The sequence below is a fragment of the Dunckerocampus dactyliophorus genome, chromosome 2, assembly GCF_027744805.1.
Source record: "Dunckerocampus dactyliophorus isolate RoL2022-P2 chromosome 2, RoL_Ddac_1.1, whole genome shotgun sequence".
NCBI lineage: Eukaryota > Metazoa > Chordata > Actinopteri > Syngnathiformes > Syngnathidae > Dunckerocampus > Dunckerocampus dactyliophorus.
Window position 1 is genome coordinate 48820016 of NC_072820.1, and position 21671 is coordinate 48841686.

The 21671-nt window shown below is 45.5% G+C and overlaps 3 protein-coding genes and 1 non-coding gene across 5 annotated transcripts; 1 reads left to right on the forward strand and 3 right to left on the reverse strand.

The window, feature by feature from the left end:
- Window positions 1-772: 772 nt before the first annotated feature.
- On the reverse strand, window positions 773-4124 carry LOC129176696 (chromobox protein homolog 2-like). The gene is made up of 6 exons (XM_054766992.1): window positions 4077-4124; window positions 3704-3840; window positions 3566-3609; window positions 2812-2877; window positions 2662-2731; window positions 773-2529 (listed from the first exon to the last, which is right to left on the reverse strand). The coding sequence occupies exons 2-6, from the start codon at window positions 3767-3769 to the stop codon at window positions 1225-1227; spliced, it is 1551 nt and encodes a 516-aa protein (XP_054622967.1). The 5' UTR covers window positions 3770-3840; window positions 4077-4124; the 3' UTR covers window positions 773-1224.
- LOC129176697 (cytochrome c oxidase assembly protein COX11, mitochondrial) lies at window positions 3252-5722 on the forward strand. 2 transcript variants are annotated; one of them, XM_054766994.1, is made up of 5 exons: window positions 3252-3423; window positions 4497-4813; window positions 4924-5079; window positions 5145-5270; window positions 5348-5722. In XM_054766994.1, the coding sequence occupies exons 2-5, from the start codon at window positions 4514-4516 to the stop codon at window positions 5534-5536; spliced, it is 771 nt and encodes a 256-aa protein (XP_054622969.1). In that variant the 5' UTR covers window positions 3252-3423; window positions 4497-4513; the 3' UTR covers window positions 5537-5722. The 2 variants fall into 2 exon arrangements, with proteins under 2 accessions (XP_054622969.1, XP_054622968.1); XM_054766993.1 differs by lacking the exon at window positions 3252-3423 and adding an exon at window positions 4137-4355 and having other exon boundaries at window positions 5348-5718.
- A 6123-nt stretch (window positions 5723-11845) lies between these two features.
- On the reverse strand, window positions 11846-11927 carry trnal-aag (transfer RNA leucine (anticodon AAG)). The gene has a single exon. It is a non-coding gene; the product is annotated as a tRNA-Leu (tRNA).
- A 2470-nt stretch (window positions 11928-14397) lies between these two features.
- Window positions 14398-20910, reverse strand: rab40b (RAB40B, member RAS oncogene family). The gene is made up of 6 exons (XM_054764128.1): window positions 20396-20910; window positions 19175-19235; window positions 18954-19014; window positions 15473-15550; window positions 15188-15410; window positions 14398-15092 (listed from the first exon to the last, which is right to left on the reverse strand). Exons 1-6 carry the CDS (start codon window positions 20535-20537, stop codon window positions 14794-14796), a joined length of 864 nt encoding a protein of 287 aa, XP_054620103.1. The 5' UTR covers window positions 20538-20910; the 3' UTR covers window positions 14398-14793.
- Between the last annotated feature and the right edge of the window lie 761 nt (window positions 20911-21671).

The following is a 21671-nucleotide window of genomic DNA, read 5'->3' on the forward strand; positions in this document are numbered from 1 at the left end:
ATAAATTAAATACATTACAAATAAAATTTAAGTTACAATACTAATTGTAATTATTGCAAAATAAAATTTTGTAAAGTCTTCATATTATGAGAAACTAAACAAAAGAAGTTGTAATTTTTGAAAATGGGGTTGTGTAAAAAGTGAATTACCACAAAGTCCAATATGTGAATAATGTCATAATATGAGAAAAAACATGAAAATGTTGAAATATTTGGAAAATTAAAAAAATACAACAGAAATGGAAAAAAATGAGCAAAAAGTGTAATTGAGGAGAAAAAGTTCTTACTAATGATAGGCTTTCTCACCATCACAAAGCTGAAATGCAGGCTGTTTTTCCTTAAAGTAAAAATAACTGCTTAGCATATCTACACAGGTTGCTTTACAAAATGTAAAATACCAACGTGGCCCATCCATCCTTTTGATTTTTCAGTATGGGGCCCTCGATGGAAAGTTTGGACGCCCCTGATTGAATGTAATGTATTATCGTGTCCACTGGGTGTCGCCAAAAATCAATTACCGCCGAAAAAAGACGAAAGTCAGCACACCTGGAGAAAACTTTTTGTAAAATCGAAGTTAAAATAAGGGAAATTTACAGGAAACTGGTAAGAAGCGCCAGTTCTCAGCAAAAAATGGGAGATTGACAGGTATGGAGGGGTCCCGGCAGGATCTATAAATAGCTTAAAATGGCTCTTTAACAAGTGTTTGATTTTTTTTCGCTGATTTATCAGGTCCGTTTCTGGTTCAGGTGCACACCAACACACTGGCACTGTGATGTCATTATGGTTTATTTCAAAGAAGTTGAAAAATGAGTATCAGGTAGAGTTCACATCAATAGAAACATATTTACAGTATAAATTAAATCAGTGTGTGTGTAATACTGTTGATGAGACAATTAAATAAGAGGGTCCACATTCATAGCACCTTTGGTCCAAACACAAAAATGTACAAATGACAGGAAAAAAAAAGTCACATTTTTTTTTTCATAGCATCGTGTGGATAAAAACACGTCAGACCAGAGTCCACGGCGCGCGGCGGCGGGTTCGCTCGTCCAGCTGCGAGGTTTTGACGAGGAGCTGAGGCACTGAGGGGGCGGAGTCACGCACGTCTGGTGTTGGTAAGACGCAGAGACGACATGGGACTTCCTGCTTTAAACTCAAAGCTGTCCATGATGAAGATGGCGGCAGAGTTCTGAGGGAGGTGGAGGTGTCATGGCGGCCGTTCCCCTCAGTGGTTCCGCGGGTTGAAGAATCCGACGCTGGTCGGCGACTCTTTCACGGTCACCGTGATGAAGTTGGCAGTGATGTCAGTGACAAAGACGTGTTCCAGAAGGCTTCGCGCCGGCCGCCAGTCTGTTTCCGTGTCCGACTCTGTGGCGGCGTCGCCGAGGCTGGGGCGGCTGTTGCTGGGATACGAGGCGGCGTCTGGTTCTGATTCGCTACTGCTGCTCTCGTCAGAGTCGCCCGTGCTGAGCTCGTTCAAGCTGCGGCTCGGTTTGCGCTCGTCCTGCCTGCCGGCGCCGGCCGAGCGAGCACCGCCCGCTGACAGGGACGCGTCCTTCCTGCCCTTCTCAGCGCCGCCACTTGCAGGCAGAACCTGACGCTGTCTGCCCGCTGACATTCGAGAGTCCTTGATCACCACGAGGCTGCCGCTCCGTGAACTGGAGCGCACAGCCGCGCCGCTATTCCCCTGGTGGCCACTGGGTGGAGTCTTACTAACACTCTGCAGGTTGAGTGCGCGAAGGCTGAGAGTCTGATTGGCTGTTCGGTGCGACGATGACACTTTGGAAAGCCCTTGTTTGTGTTGGCCCAGCACCATGTGACTGCCGTGGCCGTCTTGCCTCCTCTGGGCCAGCAGGGGGCGCTGACTACCAGCCTGACCTCCGCCAAAGCTTCCTGCTGAACTTCCAGCCAGTTTCAGAGGGGGCGAAGTCGCTTTAAAGGCGTCTCCCCGGCCGCCGCCTGACTCGGAAATGGAGCGCTTCAGCTCAGATAGCGAGTTCTTGCTTTGTGGCGAACTGCTGGCTTTGATGTGTGAGGGAGATGGCGAGGAGGCCGGCAGGGGGCGGTTCCAAACACAGCCCTGAGAGCCCCCTTTGGACGTCGCCAACTGAGAGAAGGCGGAGCTGTGGGCGGCGGACGCGGCCTCGTCCCTTCCAGTCCTGCTCAGCCCGGTGTAAGTGAAACTGGCCGGCTGCAGCGGCTTCTTGACCCCCGGTCGAGACTCCTCCCTGGGAAGGCGGAGCAGCTGGTGGTGGCGTGGGGGCGGAGTCAACGGTCTGCTCTTGGCCTGTCTCAGCGCCCTCAGGTCCGGGTGAAGCGGCTTCCGCCCACGCTTTTTACGAGGTGGGTCAGGCTTGGCCAGCAGGATCTGAGGCCTCTTCTGAGGGACCGGGTGGGCCCGGGGGCTCGTTTTGGCCTTCTTGTGCTCGCGTTCGTCATCTTCCTCCTCAGACGACGACGGCGATGACGACAGGCCCGAGTAAGAGGACGATGACGAGCGGCTTTCTTTGGCAACAGGCGGCGTTGGCAGCTGAAGACATAATCAAAGCAAAATAAAGCAAAACTATTGTTTTGAAGCTCCCCCCTGTGGTTGGAAGTGGAACTACTGCTTTGTGTATCAGCAAAGACGCTGTTCTAGTAGTGGATGGTGCTGACAAATTACCGGAATCTTGCGCGGACGCCCTCTCGGCCGCTTTCCTTTCTTCTGGAACAAAAGTTCTCGCTCTTGTTCCCTGAGGCGGCACAAAGAATGTCAACAATATGAAGGTACATGCACATATATACGGTACACACACTACAAAATGAATCTCACCTTTTGTGAAACGCTGCCAGTAACCTCGGGTCCAAAATGTTCTCCTCTGGCTCCCAACTGTTGTGCCTAAAAAGCATCAGAAGAATTGCCATCAGTGTCAGTGTCATCAATGGTTTTAAGATCTGCTTATGGGTATTTGCGACTTGACTGTATAAGCAACTTGCACGTACACGTACACGTACACACACGTACACACACACACACACACACACACACACACACACACAGCAAAGAGCAGCAGTACATGACATGTAATTAACCTGATGTCAAATACTTGCACTACAGCAGCATTAAAGTACACGCTGATGAGACATTCATTCAGTCTCGGTGTGTTTTAGTGCACCAGCATGCAAACAAACTGAACAGCAGTCGTGCAAAAATGAACAATAACAAATGAACACGTTCAAGCTCCCGCCGCTCTCATTTGGCAGGAAAAGGAAGACAGAAGCAACAAAGCTATGAGCACCAGCTGCTATGAAAAGGAGCTAAGACATTTTGACAATGAGCACAAACGCCTGCAGCTTTGTGTGCTTTTTGTCTGCTTTGTGAGACGAAATGATGGCTGCACCCCGAAGACGCTAACACAGTCACCATCAGCATGACAGAAAAGCGGTAAACGCTAATGTTATTGTTTGCGGACGATTTAGCATGCTAGCTTGAGGTGGCTGTGGGAGTGCGCGCGCGCGCCCGTGTCTGTGTGTGCGTGCGTGCACGTTTAGCCGCGGCGGCTAGCAGAGGAAGGCTAGCGACTTACTTGGACGACCACCCTCTCCACTTGATGAGATACTCGAACTTTCCCTGGAAAATAGCACACCAGCAGTCAGCGTCCGGCAGAGAAAAGCGTTACAGGGCGGCCAGTGCCCCCATGGAGCCTCCCGCGGGTGTTCCTTACCTTTCGCGGCCGTTTGCTGAGGATGCATTCGGCATCAAATACCTGGCCCACTGTGACCCCCTCCATTGCTCTGAGCAGGACGGCCGTGAAGCGCCTTTTTGTCCACAGACGGCCCCCGTAGGTGCCTTCACCAACACCTATATACAAGTATTGTTAATTACATGTAACATTACATTACCACCGCCACTACCATAATACGTGCGATATTTTAAAAACTACGAGTCGCCATTTTCACTTTCCGATCGGTTACATAATGATTTAAATAAAGAGACGGCAACATTGAGATTGATAAAAAAAAAAAAAAGAAGCTATACATATATAGTACATACGTAATTTATACAATACATTTTTTTTTTGGCAAAAAAAAATACACCTGGTTGGTCTTGGAGCCACAGCGGAAAGTTCGAAGTGTGCGCAGGAGCAGGGGGATGGTATTGTGTGTAACACAATGTGTTACATGTGTCTCCCCCACAACATGTCCGCTAGTTTGTGTGCGTCTCCTGGTGAATGACAGCAGGCTTTATCTTCCGGAGAAACGACACGATCGACAAACGATGCTTTTATTAAGTAGATTAATCTTTTGCGAGTCATTTTTGTTTTTACTTTAGTTTGTTTATTTTTTCGTGACGAGCTGGACTGTGAACGCTTGCAGGTCAAAAATGATAACTGTCGCCTCTGATGTGTTGACAACCGTAGTTGATTTCTAAACGACTGTTTATTGGAATAATAAATGATCGTACAATCCTCAGAGATTAAATCTTGTAATTAAACTGACTGGTTGTCCTCCATCCAGGTGAGTACCTTGCCGCGATGCTGCTCCCCCTGGTCCTCCGACAGTCCCTTTGCCGCCCCGGGGCTTTTGCAGTCCCACCACTGACATGTCTGAGGACCCTTCACTGTGACCCCAGAAGGCCGCCCCACTTCCTGTGGCGGAGGCTCCCCATGCGCCCAAACGTTCACAGCCGTGGAGTCAAGAGCCGAAAGAGGCAGAGCCAAGAGGAGCAGAGGAAGACCAGGAACAAGACCGTGCTCACGTACGTCGCCGCTGCTGGCGTGGGCATGGTTGGCTTGTCATACGCCGCAGTGCCGCTCTACAGGCTCTACTGCCAGGTGGGAGCTTCAGTGAAGTCGCTGTGATAGATAACAAATATGAATCATATGAATATCAAATCATCTCATAATGAAAATGCTGTTCGCCATTGTGGGTCTGTTCTCACCAGGCGACCGGACTGGGCGGCACGGCGGTGGCCGGCCATGACACCGACCTGGTGGAGACGATGGAACCGGTGAAGGAGCGCGTCATCAAAGTGGCCTTTAATGCTGACACGCACGCCAGCATCCAGTGGAACTTCAGGCCGCAGCAGACGGAGATCTTTGTAGGACCTACATCATCCTGGCCGCTGTCAACCTTCCGCCTTTGACCTGACTGTCTGTCATGCAGGTGGTCCCGGGTGAGACGGCCCTGGCCTTCTACAGAGCTAAGAACCCCACAGATAAACCCATCATTGGCATCTCCACCTACAATGTGGTGCCCTTCGAGGCAGGACAGTACTTCAACAAGATCCAGGTAGAACCACAGGAGCCATCCCGTCACTGTCCCTCTGCAAGCAGCTGTTCCACACGTCTTCTTGCGTCTTTCCTCAGTGTTTCTGCTTCGAGGAGCAGCGTCTGAACCCTCACGAGGAGGTGGACATGCCCGTCTTCTTCTATATCGACCCGGAGTTTGACATGGACCCCAAGATGGCGCGAGTGGACACCATCATGCTGTCCTACACCTTCTTTGAGGCCAAGGAGAGTCAGACGCTGCCTGTGCCAGGGTACAGCTACAACTGACCTGTCGTGGATTACATGCTGAGATCACTTCCTGTTAATAATATGTGATCATAATGGAAGAACTTTGATACTAAAAGACTTTGTGGCATAATAATTGTGTGTCAGTGTCAACAGTCCTCGCTAGTTGAGGATTCTTATCATTAAATTATCGTCAATCAAAGCTGCTAATTCGTTGAGTTGATCATGAAATGCACTTTAGTGAACACCTGGTGTGGTAATGCACCAAGAGATACCCTAGGGGGCAGTAGAAGTCGCCGTCAGTTGGCATCCAATTGGAGGGGCTGGGATAGGGTCCAGGGCAGGGGTTTCCAAAGTGGCACATTCTAAAAATACAATTAAGAAAATTAAAAAAGGGGGGGGGGAAACCCACCAGTAATTTTCCAAAAATAATACAAGAAAAAAGTTGTAGTTTTATGAGAGTAAAGTCATGAGGGGGAAAAAAACAATTATTGAACTAAAAATTAAATTAGAATGATATTATGTTCTAAAGTCGTCCTATTATGTGAAACAAAAAGAACAAAGTTGCAATTCTGGGAAATTTAGTTTGGGAAAAAGTGATGATAGTACGAGAATAAAGTCAGTGCATTACAAGAAAATGTAGATGTTGAAATATTGGGGAAAAACAACAGAAATGGAAAAAAAAGTAATTAAGGAGAAGAAGTTCATACTGCTAATACGCTTTTTCACCTATATCGCAAAATATATGCAACTTCTTAGCATATCGACATGGGTTAGTGTACAAAATGTAAAATATGAAAGCGGCCATTCCATCCTTCCGTTTTTCAGTATGCGGCCCTCGATGAACCAAGTATCAAGCATGTGAACAACGGTGCTTTGCCCAGTAGATGGCAGTTACCCAGATGAGAACTCAGCAAGGGGCCTGTCACGACGCAATCCGTACCGGAAACACAATCGGTTCTACGCTTGTGCAGAACGCGTCTACATCCGGTCGGCCTATTTTACGGCAGTTAAAGAGCATAAACGTCAGGCAACAAGATTTCTACTACGCGTGTGCAATAAAAATCACACGCCCCCCCCACTCCCCAAAAAAAACGTCCCTAACCCGAACACAAAAAACCTTATTAAGATTGGAGAAACCACAACATAATCTTTTTTATTATTATATCATATCCATGGTGCAAGTGGATAAATTATAAGCCTTCTTTTCTTGGTTCCATAAATTATTTTAAGTTTTTTCCACCACTGAAGAAATACAGACAAAAGCATTTGCCAGCAAGATATGTTTGCATGAATGGATATTTTTCCATTTTGAAACTGCACTCTGCTTATGGTTGTGTACATTCAAATATCACTGTATTTTATGTTCTTATATGGTTTAGTGTATTTGGATTTATTCATGGATATTATACATGACCGGATATGGCGGTTACGTCTGTGGCGCATGCGCTACGTGCATTGCGTAGGTTTTTACGTAAGTGAAGAAAGACGGTAAAAACACCCGTATTTTAATAAGAATCAGTAAGAAAATAACCTCCTATATTACATAGATGAAGTATGGTTATTGACTACGACTATTAGGTCGTGTTACAAATTATAAGTTGTAAATTTACAAGAAAAAAGTTGTAATATTATGAGAATAAAGTCATACATTTACAAGAAAAAAGTTGTAACATTAGGAGAATTTCAATTGTAAATTTACAAGAAAAAAAGTTGTACATTTATAAGCATAAAGTCAAACATTTACGAGAAAAAAGTCATAAATTTATGAGAATTTATGACTATTTTCTTGTAAATGTACGACTTTAATCTAAATTGTATTTTAAATTGTATTGTATTGTACTTTATTCTTATAAATTTATGAGCAAAAAATCAGACATTTACAAGAATAAAGTCTTTGATTATTACTTTATTTTTGTAAGTGTCAGATTCTTTTCTCATTCTTACAAATTTACGACTTTATACTCTTATTTTACGACTTTTTTCTTGTAAATGTATGACTTTTTTCTTGTAAATGTATGACAATAAAGTCATACATTTGCGAGAATAAAGTAAAAATAAAATACTTTATTCTTGTAAATTTACAACTTTTATTCTCGGAAATTTGCGACCTTATTCTTGTAAATTTGCGACTTTATCCTTGTAAATTTATGATTTTATTCCTGCAATATTACGACTTTACTACTTTTTTCTTGTAAATCCATCCATCCAACCATCCATCCATCCATCCATCTTCTTCCGCTTATTCGAGGTCAGGCCGCGGGGGCAGCAGCCTAAGCAGGGAAACCCAGACTTCCCTCTATCCCAGCCGCTTCGTCCAGCTCCGCCTGGTGAATCCCAAGGTGCTCCCATGCCAGTTGAGGGACATAGTCTCTCCAATGTGTCCTGGGTCTTCCCCAAGGCCTACTACCGGTTGGATGTGCCCTGAACACCTCCCCTGGGAGGCGTCGAAGAGGCGTCCTGACCAGATGCCCAAGCCACCTCATCTGGCTCCTCTCAATGCGGAGGAGCAGCGGTTCTAAGCTTCTTCCAGATGAGAGTGATTCTCACCTCATTTCTCATCTCTAAGGGAGAGCCCAGCCACCCTACGAAGAAAACTCATTTCAGCCTCTTGTACCCGCGACCTGGCTGCGCCTAGAAATTCTGTCCATAAAAGTAATGAACAGAATTGGTGACAAAGAGCAGCCCTGACAGTGTCCAACCCTCACTGGAAATGGGTCTGACTTACTGTATTGCCGGAAATGTGAAGTAAACACTGACACCGGTCATACAGGTAACGAATTAGGTGGTCTGGTACCCCATATTCCCGGAATACTCCCCACAGAATACCTCGGGGAACTCGGTTGAATGCCTTCTCCAAGTCCACAAAACACATGTAGACTGGGTGGGCAAACTACCATGCACCCTCAAGGACCCTGCCGAGATGTAGAGCTGGGCCACAGTTCCACAACCAGGACGAAAACCTCCTGAATTCGAGATTCAACTATCAGGCGGATCCTCTTCCCCAGAACCCCTGAATAGACCTTACCAGGGAGGCTGCGAAATGTGATCCCACGATAGTTGGAACACACCCTCCGGACCCTCTTCTTAAAAAGGGGGACTACCACCCCAGTCTGCCAATCCAGAGGCACCGCCTCCGATGTCCATGCGATGCTGCAGAGTCGTGTCAACCAAGACATGCCATTAACTCCTGGTGGATCTCATCCACCCTCGGGGCCCTGCCACCGAAGAGTTTTTTTAACCACCTCGGCAACCTCAGCCCCAGAGAGAGGAGAGCCCACAGCGGAGTCCCCAGGCACTGCTTCCTCATTGGAAGATGTGTCAGTGGGATTGAGGAGGTCTTCAAAGTATTCCTTCTCCATGTCCACAACATCTTGAGTAGACATCAGCTGCACACCATCCCCACCATGCACTGCTTCCCCCTCCTGAGACGGCAATGGTGGTCCAGAATCTCTCAAAGCTGTCTGGAAGTCTTTTCCATAGCTTCTCCAAACTCCTTGCATGAGTTTTTGCCTCAGCGACCGCCAGATCCGCAGACTGCTTAGACTGCCGGTACTCGTTGCCTCCGGAGTCCCATGGGCCAAAAAGGCCCGATAGGACTCCTTCTTCAGCTTGACGGCATCCCTTACCATTGGTGTCCACCAACGGGTTCTGTCACGACTGACACCAACCACCTTACAGACACAGCTCCGATCAGCTGCTTCGACAATGGAGGCACGGAACATGGCCCACTCACCTCCCTCGGAACATGGTTGAAGCTGTCCCGGAGGTGGGAGTTGAAACTCCTTCTGACAGGGGACTCTGCCAGATGTTCCCAGCAGACCCTCACAATGCGTTTGGGCCTGCCAGGTCTGACCGGCATCTTTCCCCGCCATCGCAGCCTACTCACCTCCAGGTGGTGATCGGTTGACAGCTGTGCCATTCCCTCCATCTGAGTGTCTAAAATATGCCACCACAAGTCTGACAACACGACCACAAAGTCGATAATCAAACTGCGGCCCAGGGTGTCCTGGTGCCAAGTGCACATATGAACAACCGTATGCTTGAACATGGTCTTCGTTATGGACAAGAGCACAGAAGTCCGATAAAAAAACACCACTCAGGTTCAGATCGGGGGGCTGTTTCTCACAATCACCCCTATCCAGGTCTCACTGTCGCTGCCAACGTGAGCGTTGAAGTCCCCCAGCAGAAGGGGAGAGGGAGCACTCTCCAGCACTCCCTCTAAGGACTCCAAAAAGGGCAGTTATTATGAACTGCTGTTTGCTGCATAAGCACAAAAAACAGTCAGGACCTGTCCCCCCACCTGAAGGCGAAGGGAAACTACCCTCTCGTTCACCGGGTTAAACTTCAACATACAGGCCCTGAGCCAGGGAGCAACAAGAATTGCCACCCCTGCCCGTCGCCTCTCACTGCTGGCAACACCAGAAGGGAATAAAGACCAACCCCTCTCAAGAGGACTGGTTCCAGAGCCCTTGCTGTGCGTTGAGATGAGTCCGACTGTATCTAGCCGGAACTTCTCCACCTCACGCACCAGCTCAGGCCCCTTCCCCACCAGAGAGGTAACATTCCACGTGCCAAGAGCTAGCTTCTGCAACCAAGGATCGGACCGCCAAGGCCTTCGACCGCCACCCAGCTCATTCTGCACCCGACCCCTTTGGCCCTTCCCACGAGTGGTGAGCTCATGGGAGGGGGGACCCATGTTACCTCTTCGGCTGTGCCCGATGGGTGTAGGCCCAGCCACCAGACGCTCGCCACCGTGCCCCACCTCCAGGCCTGCCTCCAGAGGGGGGCCCCAGTGACTCTCTTCCGGGCGAGGGAAATCTTGGTCCAAAGTTGTGTCTCTTCATTGGGGTCTGTCTTTGTCTGGTCGCTCCCCTAGGACCTGTTTGTCACCGGTGACCCTACCAGGGTGTAAAAGCCCCCAACAACATAGCTGCTAGGATCATTGGGACAGGCAAACCCCTTCACCATGATAAGTGGTTTCTTGTAAATTTCCGACTTTCTTTTTGTTAATTTATTTTATTCTTGTAAATGTACCATTTTTTTCTCGGTAATGTATGACATTTTCTCGTAAATTTACGACTTTATTCTCGTAAGTTTATTACTTCTTTCTCGTCAATTTATGGCTTTATTCTTGTAAATTTACGACTTAATTCTCAAAATCTCAGATTATTTTTTTCAATTAGGCCCTAATACTTTGTCGTAATTGACCATTTATGTTCATAAATTAAAAAAATAATAAATACCACAGCATGTGACGTCACAGAAGCGCTGTCGTAGAAATTTGCAAATGGAAGAAGTGACGGAGTCTTGCGCATGGGCAGAACGGATTGCGTTTTCCAGTACGGATGGCGTAGTCCAGTGGTCCCCAACCCTCGGTGCCGGGCCGTTGGTCATTTGGTACCGGGCCGCACAGAAAGAAAAAATAATTTCCATTATTTCATTTTTTATATTTTATTTTGAAAAGTGGCCGGCTTCTCTCTGTTACATCCGTCACACTTGACGCATGTCCAATGTGCGTGTGCTAACTTTATCTCATGCCGCACAGATAGACTACTACTGTATTTTTACCATTTTTCTTTCACCTCACATTTGGTCTCAAATGCTGATACTATGTGGGAATGCATAAAGGTAAGATTTGATGACTTATTGAGTGCTAATGTGCACATTTGTGTCAAGTTAATTCATGCTAGCACACTGCCTTTTACCACACACGTCAAACAGCCATGAAAAATCTCTCTGGAAACACTTGGCTGGAACTTGAACTGGTGGATGGTGGGTCGCCATTTATTTTGTGCTTTTAATTTGATGTTATCCGTGTCTTAGTTTTACACAATACCATAATAAATAAGTAAATTAGATCTCTATCATGTACGAACCCACCTCCCGGGCCACGGGAGATTTGTGGGAACGCAAGCCGGTCCGTGGGTCAAAAAAGGTTGGGGACCACTGGCGTAGTCCATGTTGACTCAGATGTGCAGACACACACATAGGACAGAATGCAAAGCGAGAAAAAGCAAATTAGTCACCTGTTGGTTTTGTAAAGAAACTCTGATGCAGCAAAGCAGCTCTTTGCCTCTGTAGTGAAATTGGAAACCTCGGTCACAATTGTTTACATTTCTATCCATGCGACCATCTTGAATCATAACCCGCTCTCACACAGTCTCAACGGAACAGTGTAACTATGGCACCCTCTTGTGGTCTAAATTAACATTGTTTACAAGCTAAGACCACATTTGGAAATGCCATAACATCACGTATTATAAACATTACGGGTTTATTTTGTCGGCGACTTTGTTAATAATTACCAAGTTCAATAATTGTTTGAGATTTACATTGACAATATGTTACTGGCAGCGGTGGGATTCGAACCCACGCCTCCGAAGAGACTGGAGCCTTAATCCAGCGCCTTAGACCGCTCGGCCACGCTACCGCCGCCACATGCACTGTATATGTCATATTTCAAACCACCTGTTACAGAAAGTGCTTCCGAATAGTGCGTAAAATCCGGCTGAAGATTTGCTATGGAGCTCAAACAATACAGCGAAACGATGAAGGACATATACACGAATATAGTCATGCACACTGATTGGGTGGATGAACGCAAATCCACATGGTACAAGCATTTTCATTATGTCTGACGCTGAGATAAGCTTTCGCTGCTTTTCGGTCGTCAACTATTTTATGTTTTCATGCATCACACCATGTACACTCCCACAATTGGAGAAAATAATTTCACCGACATGCAACGTTCTTCGCTTTAATCTCCAAAGTATTACTGAAACGTACTAAGTGTATATGCGGCCGTATTTCCCACTACCCCCGGGTCTTTTCACTGGAAGTGTTCGGTGAAGCAAGGGCCAGACGTGATCGCTGGAAAACGCATTTACTGTATTGCAACTTTAAGCGATCTCACGACAGGCACAATATCAACATAATAATATACTGTAATAATAATGCAGACCATTGTTAGGGCCATAACCACTGATCTGTACATAAAGAATCTGGATAGTTCATACGTCGCATCCGCCCGTGTAAGCAGCTGAAGCCACAGAGAGGCCATCTTACCACTCACATCTTGTACGTAGCAGACTACATTGGCACAGCGTACATAGTGTACAAAGCAGATGAAGAGGCTCGCAGAACATCTATATTTTACATTAAAAAGCGGGGAGATTCTCCCATTCCTTCAAGTAACGCAACCTTCGTCCCTTAAAAACGATTTGATACATTATTCTCTATCTTTTGGCTATATTAAATGTACTTTTTCCCCTTCCAATTCTCATTGCCTTTGGGACAAAATTGTACTGTGCACCCTGGCTCAGCACTCCCCTATAGCAATGCATAGTTTTACTCCTCTAGAAAGAGATTTTAATTTTAACTGCATATCCCATCCCCTTTTCCACTAAAATCCATGGTCATGATCCTTTACTTTTTTTTCTTACTTTCATACAATTCACTATGCTCTCGTCTGTACAAAATATAAATCATAAAAGAGAGTGACTTCTGATATCGAAATATATTTAAACAAAAACCACAGGAATAATATATAACATACAGTAATATGTTATAATATATAAACATTGTCTCCATATGGGGGTTCATGGGTAAACAAAAAAACCCAGTATTTTTTCTATTTGCAAGCAACCGCAAATTATTTTTCATCATACCCGAGTCCTTATGACTCAGCTCAAGCACACCTGTTGTGCGAGGTTAGTCTGAAGACTAACCTTGCATTTAGTGTGAGTGGGTAACGAACTAACAACAGACTTAACAACCCACAAGTTCTCACATAAGTCATTGTCCGAGGAGTGTTTGTTGAGAGTGGTAATATGGCGGCCGCGTGGCTTCACAAGTCAATGACCAATGGCTTATCCAGATTCTTTAAGTACAGATCAGTGGCCATAACCACTGAACTCTGTAACTGGAATGGCCCCAATCGCTTGCTGCGCATTGGACGCATGAAGCCACCGGAAGTATAGAAGTCGCCATGTTGTTTCACCCAAAACAAGAAAGCCTAAGAACTAAGAGGAGTTCGAGATGCCGTCTTGTGCTGCTATTAATTGCACAAATCGTGATACTCGTGAAAATCGCGAGAAGGGACTTACATTTCACAGGTAGGTGTACTTATAAATGATAAAATTAGTTTAAAAAAAAATAGCCTACTTTAAATCTGTAAGCATCTTTTCATCTAAGTAGTTGTAGATGACCCCTTATTCTCCTTTAGATTTCCACACTGCAATGCTCAACTTCTAAAGCAATGGGTAGTAAATATGCGGAGAGACAGGTGGATTCCTGCAGCCAGATCGCAACTCTGTTCAAGTCATTTCACTGAGGAGAACTTCGACAGGACCGGCCAGACTGTTAGATTAGGACAAAATGCAGTTCCAACAATATTTGACTTTCCTGATCATCTTCTAAAGGTATGCTAGCATTTAACTTTGATACTACGTAGATCCTTATCATAACAAATACCTTGTGAACACTGAAATTGACATGTTATGCATTGTAATTTCACACCATAGAAGTAGGAAAAAACTTAAACTGGAGGGAAATTTTGAGATTTGGGTCTAGTAAATTTACTGTTTCAGCGGAATTTTTGTTCATTCGTGTTAATTTTGATACCGAACCATAATAAATGTAGTGAATGAAGATACATGTACGTGTATGCGTGTGTGCTTTTTTTGGGTGAAGCAAGATGGCCGACCAATGGCTTCATGCGGTCAGCAGGGACGCCCCTTCCAGTAGTTTAGAGTTCAGTGGCCATAACCCACGACACAACGTCAGTTCCTGCCCTCCACAAGTTTGTCCGCGGCCAGCAAGCATCACATGCTCACTGCCGCTACCTGCCGGATCAGCACCGTTTTACATCATTTTTACCCTCAGCAGTAAACAGCAAAAACTCAGAGTGGTCTGTTTTTATTGTTAAAGGTGCACTTCATGAAACATGGGACAAAAAGCAACATAAGTGCCAGTATTCACAATTTGCACAAATTTAGTAGACAAAAACAAATTTCATCACAAGTAACAACCAGTGAAGAAGGGTGCCATCGTCGCATGTTTAAGTGTCCTTTTATTATGTCATTGTGCAAAAATACTGCATTGGAGTGCAAACATACGCTGTGTGTTTTTGTTTGTTTTGTATAAATAGCATCTCGAGGAGGATGTACACAGCACTGCATTATTTAAGCATCATCTCAACACCCTGCCTGTACACTTCAGTATTTACACTGTGTACTTTCTGATCCATGTGTTCGTATTCAGGTGGTTGTTGAGTGGATCACACAGCCCTCCAGCTGTTAGGAGATCTTACAGCTGTTTCTGCAGCTCTGCGCAGACGGGCTGAGAGGCGGAGGACGGATCTGTTTAGGCTTTTTCAGCAGCGTTCCTCCGGACCTTTTGGCGGCGCCGTGGCGGAGGGAGGAGGGGGTGGCGACGGCGTAGGAGCGCCCGTGCATCATGCGGGCGTTGAGGCCGCTGGCCATGGAGAAGGACTTGAGGTGAGACTTGAGAGCCAGCGGTAACGGGAGCTTATCTACCAGGTGGACGGGGGTGCAGGAGACGATGGCGCGACAGCAGAGGTCCTGAAGACTCAACACTGATTCCAAAACAAGAAAACATGGAGGAAAATCACTTGGAGAGGAAGTATTTACGCGTTTCCCAGTGAACGTTAAATGAGGTGTGTGCCCGGACCTTTGCTGGGCCTCCACAGGCGCTCCATGCCATGTCTCATGAGGACGATGCGCGCCAGCTCGGTGAACGACTCTGTGATGTTGAAGTTGCACAGCGGGCTGACCTCAAAGAAGGTGATGTCCAGCTTCTCGGCGTACACCCGCGCCTGCTCCGTGGTCACCTGACGCTTGTAGGCCAGGTGGAGGCGGTTCCCAACCAGGATTTTAGGAACTCCTGGTGCATGCTGGGTAAGTAATAATCATTCACATGTTCTGTTTTGTCCATTCAGACAAGCGCATCACTCACCTCCTCTATTTCTTTTATCCAGCGGTCGATTCCATCAAAGGACCAGCGGTTGGTGATGTCGTACACCAGGATGACGCCCTGAGGATGAAACATACACAGTGGATCCCTCACTCATTCGCCATTCAGAATTCATGGACCCGCAAATTTGCGGCTCTCTATTTATAGGCCATTTTTCCGCAGAAAACACATCTCATTCATCCAAAGTGGGAAATAATTTATAAATACATGATAACGCAAGTGAAATATAGAGCATATATGTATCGGTCTTTTAAAACTGCCCACAATTTTTACTTTGTCTTTATTTCGATTTGTCCTTGAATGCACCATAATTGCTGCGAGTGAATCAGCTCAATCACCAGTGCGTATGCAAGCTTTATGCTGTAGATGAGGCCCCAGAACCGTTATATTCAGACACTCGGCTCGCTGGTTCACTCCCACACTACACCAGATGAAAGCAAGGAAACGACAACTGGAACACTGACTTCATCCATCATCCACCAGTAGAAAATTGCTTTAAACTCCGCACAGTCCTCCTACTACTCCCACCTTATCCATACTGGCTCTAGCGACCCCAAGACCCAGTTTTCCACCGTCAAGTCAACAAGATACCCATTCGATGCGATTCTGTGGTTACATTTGTTGATGCAGACATTACATTATAACGTAAATTGATGATGATGAATTCACGTACGTTATAGAAAATAAAGAAGCTAATTCTGTAAAAGTGGCATTCTTACAGTAATTTAAAATGCATGAAAGAGCACATCATATACCCAAGCATGCAGGCAGGGGTCCCCAATCTCCGGGCCGCGGGAAACTTTCAGGCTCAGTGATAAAAAAATAGATAAATAAAAATAATTTTTAAATCAAAATCTAATTTTATGTAATATCAATTTTGTAAATATGGGCTATTTTTTTTTTCAAAAATGAAATACAGTTAGAAATCCCACAGTTTTTGCATGTTTATGCTGTTTGTTCCTGTCCCACTTTGGGATGGCACCTAAACGCACCATTTAGCGTTCTCCCACCCTGCACAGATAGACTACTATGTTGTATTCTTCTCATTTTTATTTCCCCTCATATTTGGCCACAAATGCTGATACTACTGTATGTGGGAATGCACAAAGGTAAGAGTTGATGACATTGTTGGGTGCTGATGTGTACGCTATACTGTATATGTTCTGTCCACAACTCCACGCTAACACACACATCAAACAATGACGTATAAATTTCTCTCTGAAAAACAAACTCCAGGCTTGCACTGGTGGATGGCAGCTGTGTATTCATTTTGTAACTTCATTTTTATTCCACTTTCAAGGAAATTCATATTTCTCAGTCAAGACATGGCTCGGAAGATACAGCAATTGAACATAAAAGGAAAACTAAACAAACTAAAAAGCTTGTGGGAGTTAATATTACCAAATGCATTTTTCACCTTCCATTACTTCTAGTCATCCTGTGGATGCTTTCATACCCTGTGATAGTGTCCTTAAATGTTTTCTGCATAAACATTCCCCTTCAACCATCTTGTCTTGAACAGGTCCTCCCTCAGAAGTAACATGTGTGTCAGTCTCTCCATTGTCCGTGTTTCCTTTATAATATCCAGCCACTGGTTCCGGGTGGGAGTTTCAAGTTTATACTAGTTTCTAGTGAAGGCTGTAAGAAGCGCGTTAGCCAAACAGTGATCCTCCCTCTGCACAAGCGGCACAATATGTACCATATGACAAAGTAACACACCTGGCATACACCAGCAACTTGATATGCATTTGAGGAACCACACTGTCTCCAGCTGGACTGGGGTGTTGATAATCTTTCATGCTACTTTGGATCTTGGGCATCATAAAAAAGTTTTTCCAATTAAATACCCTCTGTTGTTGTGAGCTAGTGGAAGTAAATGTTGTACCAAATAATCATCAAGTCTAATTTCCACTCCTAGAGAAAAAAAAATCAAAACATAACATAACTGAGATTAATTGAGATCTATCAGTGTGGAAAAGGTTATAAAGCCATTTCTAAAGCTTTGGGACTCCAGCAAACCACAGTGAGAGCCATTATCCACAAATGGCCAAACATGGAACAGTGGTGAACCTTCCCAGGAGTGGCCGGCCAACCAAAATGACCCCAAGAGCGCAGCGACAACTCACCCAAGAGGTCACAAAAGACCCCACAACAGCATCCAAAGAACTGCAGGCCTCACGTGCCTCAGTTAAGGTCAGTGTTCATGACTCCACCATAAGAAAGACGCTGGTCAAAAACAGCCTGCATGGCAGAGTTCCAAGACCAAAACCACTGCTGAACAAAAAGAACATGAAGGCTCGTCTCAATTTTGCCAGAAAACATCTTGATGATCCCCAAGACCTTTGGGAAAATACTCTGTGGTCTTTTTGGAAGGTGTGTGTCCCATTACATCTGGCGTAAAAGTAACGCTGCATGTCAGAAAAAGAACATCATAGCAACAGTAAAATATGGTGGTGGTAGTGTGATGGTCTGGGGCTGTTTTGCTGCTAGAGGACCTGGAAGAGTTGCTGTGACAAATTGAAGCATGAATTCTGCTGAAGCAGAATGTCCGGCCATCTGTTGGTGACCTCAAGCTGAAAGCAACTTGGGTTGTGCAGCAGGACTATGATCCAAAACACACCAGCAAGGCTGAAGACTTTGGAGTGGCCTAGTCCAAGTCCTGACCTGAATCCTATTGAGATGCTGTGGCATGACCTTAAAAAGGCGCTTCATGCTGGAAAACCCTCCAATGTGTCTGAATGACAACAATTCTGCAAAGATGAGTGGGACAAAATTCCTCCCCAGCGCTGAAAGAGACTCATTGCAAGTTATGACAAATGTTTGATTGCAGTTGTTGCTGCTAAGGGGGGCCAACCATTTATTAGTGGTTATTAGGGCCATAATAATAAAAAGTTTCAATTAAAAACTGCATTTTGCATTCAATTGTGTTGTCATTGACTAATATTTACATTTGTTTGATGACCTGAAACATTTAAGTGTAACAAACACGCAGAAAAATAAGAAATTGGGAAGGGGGCAAACACTTTTTCACACCACTGTATCTTCTATTGGAAAAGTAAGTCAAATATGTTTTAGTCTAAATTAATGTAATTTTATGGTTCATTTTTTCATATCAGACAGCCAATAGCAGGGGTGCAGCCAGGAATTCTGGGCCCCATGAAAAAAAAAATCACTCCACCATCAGGCTACCAAGAGGCTTTGGATAGGGAGGAGTGAACCGTGTGTGAAAAGTAGACATTTTCATTGGTGTAGCCATTACTCGCGGATTTCGCCATTTGCTGGTGGTTCTCGGCACGTAACCCACCCCCGGGAAAAGCGGGGGATTTACTCTACATCATCGAATGTATTTGGCTATAGAGGACAGTGAGAGAAGATCGGCTCTAGATGTGGCGATGGTGGCGGACGAGCGTCATCTTGGGACTGTCCACAAACACTTTTTGAAATGTATTAAGAAGGTGATTACCTGAGCCCCTCTGGAATAAGACCTGAAGATGGTGCAGAAGCGTCCCTGACCAGATGTGTCCCTAAGACAGAGACAATGAGTTAGGGACACAGGTCCTTCCCTTAACAATCAATGCACTGCAAAAAGCTTTCTGTGTGCTGTCTATACTTTTATTTATCTATGAAACCACATTTAATCTTTTTAGCCAATCACACAACGTCATGATAAAGATGTGACAGTACCACAGCTGCAGTTTGACTCTCCTGCCGTTCAGAAGGATGGTGGTGGTCTTGTAGTCGATGCCTGATGGCAAACACAGAAAAACAAACGACAGAAGCAAAGTTAGACGCTAAATGCATGTCCGGTAGCTTATTTTGCTCCACACCCATCTTACTTTGAAACAGCTTTAATATGCAAATGATCATAAGGACACGAGGCCTCGCTAAGAGGGATTACTACAAGCTGTCAGCTTCCCGCTGAGAGAAGATGACGAGAGGGCGCCTGAGGCCTCTTAGTATAAATAATAACCAGCAGCTACACACTGCAAAGCTCATCACTCGTGCACACTTGTCATAATTTGCTGTGGATCCGCCTCCTCTGCCTGCCATACTACTTGCCAACCTCTTCATTTGTTTTCGCACAGTTAATAATGTTACAGTGTGACGAACATTGCCGACACACTTAATAAAGCTTTTATCATGGACACAGTTTGGCCCCGGAACAGATCATTTCCATGATGAGCCAATGTGAGATGGTGTGTTCCACCTCAGATGGTCCACTGGGGTGTGGACAACACAATGACAACTCAATGGAGACACAGACAAGAACATCTGAGGCCTCGTGGAGCAGTGGAAGACAAAGAGACATAACACAAAGACACTTAGCTCGCACACACAAACACACATTCTTGGCATGCAATGCATGAGGCACGCTGTTACATAAGACGTCCAAATGGTAGCACACTCGCTCATCACTAAAAGTCTCCTTGTGTGTGCGTACGTGTGTGTGTCTGTGAACGTGTGCCAATCCTCTTGTCTGACCGTGCGCGCGTGCAATGCACACACGCGCACACACACAGATCAGTGCTGTAGTAGCTGCTCTGTTTAGCCTCCAGTAGTTTTTAAAATAAAATACAGTTGCTGTCACTTAAGGAGTTACATCATCATGTGCAGCCTGGATACCTCCTGCAGGGAGTGTGTGAGTCATGAGCGGCGCACACGTGCTCGTGCACGCATACACTAAAATGTGTGGCTATCTCTGAGAATGTTTTCATGTTGCCACAACTGTCTCGTGCAGCGAGGTCGAAATATTGGAAACAGCGGTTGAGCAAGCGCAATAATAAAAGTGAACATAATTAGCTAATTGATATTAATGAGGTGTCCATCAAGTGAACGTTGTCCTCTATTGGGGAGGGGCGGCCACCTGTGGCTCCCCCAGTCAGTCGGAGGGTACTCACTACTCACCCATGTTGTGGCCATATGGGGACTCGCTGGCTCCGTCCTGCAGGCTCGCCACGATCTCGGCCTTGCCCACATCACTGTCGCCCACCAGCAGGAACTTGAGCAGGAAGTCGTAGGCTCGGACCGGGCTGCCTCGGTGGCTCATTGTCGAGAAGGAGGACCGCTGCAGTGTCCCATCGGGTCCATAACATTATTTGACATTATACTATATCGATAGTGGTCCTCGATGTATTAGCAAAGACTGAGTGGTCTGGCTTCAGCTATCACAGATGACCACCATGCGAGGTTCTGATGAGGCTCTTCGATCACAAGGAAAAACAAACTGCTGAAAGTATTTGGTCACTCCCATCGCCCATCGCCCATAGAGAGTGAGGAGGCGGGGTAATACAAGCTCGCTTCTGATTGGTCGAAGAAGTGGCGTTGCTGGGGCAGCGTTGAGTTTTTATTGGGCAATATGTTTTTCGGGCACTCCTATTAGGAGCGCTATGATTGGTTCACCGTGCATCTGAAAGCAGAATAGGAGATTGGATTTTTCCGGACGACAGAAACCATTTCTTAAAGAAATATATATATATATTTTTTTACATTTTTACTTACAATTAGAAACCGTTATTTACAGTTATTTACTAAGACCTTGTACACACGGAAATGAAACCAAACCATGAGTAAAAAAACGCCGCATAATTGTGCACGAGAGATGTGCGAGTCATGAACGAGTCGTTCAAACTTTGAATTTTTTTTTTTTAACTGAATTGGGACTCACGGGTACTCGTCTCAGTCAACCCGTTCACTCACACACCCCTTCTGCCGCTAGCTAAAATTAAACAAGGGAAAAAAACAGTAAAGGGGCTTTTGACATCAAAAGAACTTATTTACAAATACAAAGAGAATGGTATAAACTTTAAACAATAAAAAATAAGTAAATTAATAAAACAATTAAAATAAATGACTAATTATTAAGAACTTCTCTTTTCTTCCGCCTATGCGGGACTGGGTAGCGGGGCAGCAGTCTCAGTAGGCAGTGGCGGTTGCCCAGGGCGACTTTCTCCAGGGGGCGCTGCGGGGAGGGGAAAGAAAAAAAACTATTTACTAATGCTCAGCGCTCATCCTCATCAAGTCAGCACATACGTGTGACAGATGGGCGCCCCCTACAGGCGTGATAGTCGCGCCCCCATGCTGGTCAAACGTGATCAAACGTCCACCACGTGATGTGAATCAAACCAAAGAAGAAGGATGGAGCCGCTGGGCCTAAGCCCTCAGGTTAATTACAAGGTAAAAA